Consider the following 3,722-nt stretch of genomic DNA (forward strand, 5'->3'; position numbering starts at 1 on the left):
GGCCCCGCGAGCAGGGCGCGCGCCCGGCCCGGCGAGGCGCGAGGTCCCGCTGCCCCCGGCCCGGCCACCCCCGCCCGCCGCGGCCCCACTCACAATTCCTTGATGAGCACCATCTTCCCCGCGCAGGCCCGCACTGCGCACGCGCTGCCGGCACCGCCTACCCAGGCGGCACCGCGCGCTTCCGGGACGGGGCCCCGCCCCTACAGGCCGGCGCACCCAATTCTGTCGCGCCGTGCGCGTCGCGTAATCCCTCTGACCCGGCGGCCGCTCAGCGCGCGGGGCGGCCAGCGCTCTCTCACTGCGACCAATCGGAGAGCGCGCAGCGCCTTCGCCTCATCCGCGGGCAGCCAATCGGCGCGCCCCAGCAGGCACAGCGGCCTCGCGCCAGGGGGCGCCCGGCCGAGGCGGGTCCCGCGCATGCGCGCGGCGGCGGCGGCGGCGGCTCCCGTCACCGGCGGCCCCGAGCCCGGGTAGAGCCTTCGCCTCCCGCCGGCCGCCTACCGCCGGGGCCCGGGGGTTCTAGACGGCCCGGCGGGAGCTGCCCCGCTCCTGCCGCGAGCAGCGCCAGCAGGCCCTGAGGGCGGGCGGGGCTGTGACTCCTCAGACAGCCCCAAGCGCTGCCAGGGTCAGGCGCGGCCGCTTGACTGGCTTTTCCTGAAGATACGTGAGACGGTTCGTGGGACTTCCTTTCCCTTCCTAAAATTTCGTGTTGCCTCACAAAAATGAAGCTAGTAATTAATACACAGTTTTTATCATACACATTGCTGTCTTTCGTTACATGTCATGCCAGTGAGAGAAGCCATTCTGCGCAGCCCCAGGGAGCGCTTCAAAATAGCTGGCTTCTCAGAAAAGTCGTTTTTCAAATTCCTTGCAATAAAATGTAATTGCATTTGCTGTTTTTTTCTGAGTAGGATCTAGTTGCACAAAGTATGCTGAAGGAAACTTCTGTTCAAATGAAATTACTCCTAGTAAGGAAGCCCAGTGCAGCGGCAATCACAATTTGTAATTCTCATTTCAAACTTGTTCCCAGTACAAATACTGTCGAATAGCGAGACAACACAATGCTTGGAGATGCTGCCACTACCCACCTCGTAACACGGTACACCCCTGCTCACACGCAGCACAACGTGCATCTCCTGCTTGCTTTCCAAATCTGTTTTCAGCATCGCCACCAAGGTCACTGCACTATCGTCTAGCACTGGACCGTCAGCACTACGGTACTTTTGTTGCCCAGCACCTCTGGCACTAATGCTGCCATACCTCTGGTTTTTGATACAAAAAGCTAAAATTTTCTTATGCAATGTGTTTCTGGCCAAATCCTCTTCCCCCAACTTGCTCTGCTTCATAAACAACCAGGTTGCTCCTGCGGTAAACAGCAGCCCTTTTGGCCACACAAATGGGGATGCACTGAATCGGTAACAGAATTGGCAGTACCTCTCCCAAAGGAAAGATGCTCTTAAGGTATCATTAAAGGATATGCAAGGAGCCGGGATTACTGTGACCAATGCTGCCCCCTTGTGACAGAACTTCTTTTATGCCTTATTCGCAGATAACAAGGATACGAGAAATTAATCAAAGAGCCGACACGCACACAATGAAGAAGGGGACATAGCCATTACTGGGCTCAGACCCATCTGCACCCTCCAGGCCAGCAGATGAGTGATGACATTAGACCATAAGCTTTCATTAAAAACTAAACCTAAAAGTTTCAGACTTCAGAGACATTAAAAGGTTAGATTGGTCCCCAGAGCAGAATACCCAGAGAAGTGCCTGGAGCCTGTAAAGAACCAAAACGCTAATCCTTGGGGAGAGAAATTTCCCACGTGCCTCTGTGGGGCGGCCTGGCCCCCACGCCAGGGGCCAACGCCGCCAACTCCTGGCAGGGACAAGTTTTACAGAGATCCCAGGGCAGGACAGGGACGTGCTCTCCCCGTGGGCTGCAAGAGCACCACATGGCCCAGCTCCACTTTTATCCCACATCTCTCCATTAACATAACCATCAAAACAGCAGAGTGGGGCAGCAGAGAGACTGGAAAAATACTAACTTCCAGAGCCAAAACCTTTAATCTAAGTATTTAATCCAAAAAAGGAAACATGTAGAGCCTCTGTGAGTTCAAACAGGGATTTCTCTAGTAACAAATCTTTACGTAGGAGTCTCTTGAATACCATGGAGACAAAGCAGTATGAAATTCTGGAGAGAAAACAAGAAAATTAAGGCGATGACGAAGACAACACAGGTGCCAAGGAGACATCAGATGAAAATAAACTAGCTGGAAGTTTTTATACCTATAAATGAATGGTGACGCTTAGAGACACGGTATGGGGGACAGAGGACAAGAACCAGTCGTAACTTGGCTGTTCAGAGGGGGAGCACAGAGGAACTAAGCGCAGTGGGGACTGTGTCCTGCAGAGACCTTACCCCAGAGTCAGGACTGAGCCCCACCTCCTGCTGGGCTGCACGGGGCGCTTGAGCACGGGCACAGGATAAACAGCGAGGGCCAGGCTTCCCAAGCATGTCACGTTGGGCTTTCGCCTTGTTTCTGTCATGGTTAAAGTACATCCTGCGGCAAAACGATGCCCTAAGAACAAAGCAATTGGGGGACAGCATTTCTGTTTCCAGGTGCTCAAAAGTCATGACTCTGGTGAAATTACAGGATTTATTTAAAATAATGCATTCTAAATATATTCATTTGCTTTCTAGCTTCTGAGCATTAGCTTTCATTTTTCCGATTTTTATTCATGCAGACTACCTACTTTCTCTTCAGAGCAGTCAAGATGCTCACAGAATCATAAAACTATTAGATAAACACAGAATAAAAATATCAAACATATAAAAATCTGCCAAAAGGGAGGGTGAAACTTTGCAGTTTGGCACTGTGGAAGGGGGGTGATTCTCCCTCCCCCCCMCCCCMAAAAGGCAATATGCTGCTGCAGAACAGCTCACAGCTCTCTACACACGCAGAGATTTTTTCATGGTGAATAATGCTGCCCTATTGCCAAGAAAGGCATCATTTTAAATGGACATTTGTGTCAGCTCTCAACCCGTATGAAGCTTAAACACACAGTTTTAATTTGTGTCTGGAAACTGCATTTTTTCTTCTGTGGGGTAATTGCTAGCGGCCAGAACTGACAAGGGCAGGTCTTTGCGCCTAGCTGAACGGTGGCCTCCTGCTTGAGGATCAGCCCCAGCATGAAGCCCGTGTTCCCACGCACCTGAACTGCATCCTCTTCCCCATAAACTACCACCGACCCCACTTCTGGTCTCACCCCATCCATCCTTCCCCTGGAGAAACCACCTTTCCCAAGTTTTGTTTGCCAGTACCAAGAACTGAGGATGCATTTACACACTGCCTCCACCAGAGCAAAGGAGAGCAGAGAGTCCCAGAATAGGAAAATTAAACGCTGCCAAGTGGCCCTCCCACAGGAAAAATGACTTTAGAGAAAATCCTCAGTAGGCCTCTGCCTCTACTTTTCATTCCAGGCTCTGGCACTGGGGAAGGTGGACGCTACGGGAACTGCCACTCAGGCTAGTGCCTGCCCGGGCTTAGCCAGGAGCTGAGGAAATCACAAAGGCCGTGCCAGGGCACAGCGGTGGGGCTTTAAGAGTCTGCTTCCCGAGGCCCGCCAGCATTCAGCATTTTCCTTTATTTGGCTTTTTCAAAACCCTGGCTGAGCGCGGTCCCCTGCTGCTGCGCTTTCCCCATATGGGCAACATTTGCCTT

General features: G+C 52.7%; 1 protein-coding gene across 7 annotated transcripts in view; it reads right to left on the bottom strand.

Annotated features, from left to right (window-relative positions):
- PITPNB (phosphatidylinositol transfer protein beta) overlaps positions 1-188 on the bottom strand; it is a 38,131-nt gene extending 37,943 nt beyond the window's left edge. For 2 of the 7 annotated variants that reach the window (XM_026071545.1, XM_026071546.1), the window contains exon 1: positions 94-183. In XM_026071545.1, coding sequence (XP_025927330.1) covers positions 94-113 — 20 coding nt within the window. In that variant the 5' untranslated portion in view covers positions 114-183. Of the gene's footprint in view, positions 1-93 lie in introns of all 7 variants that reach the window. The other 5 variants (XM_026071541.1, XM_026071543.1, XM_026071544.1 and 2 more) reach the window with 5 other exon arrangements.
- Between the last annotated feature and the right edge of the window lie 3,534 nt (positions 189-3,722).

The sequence above is a fragment of the Apteryx rowi genome, unplaced genomic scaffold (genome assembly GCF_003343035.1).
Source record: "Apteryx rowi isolate R43461 unplaced genomic scaffold, aptRow1 scaffold_328, whole genome shotgun sequence".
NCBI classification, from domain to species: Eukaryota; Metazoa; Chordata; class Aves; order Apterygiformes; family Apterygidae; genus Apteryx; species Apteryx rowi.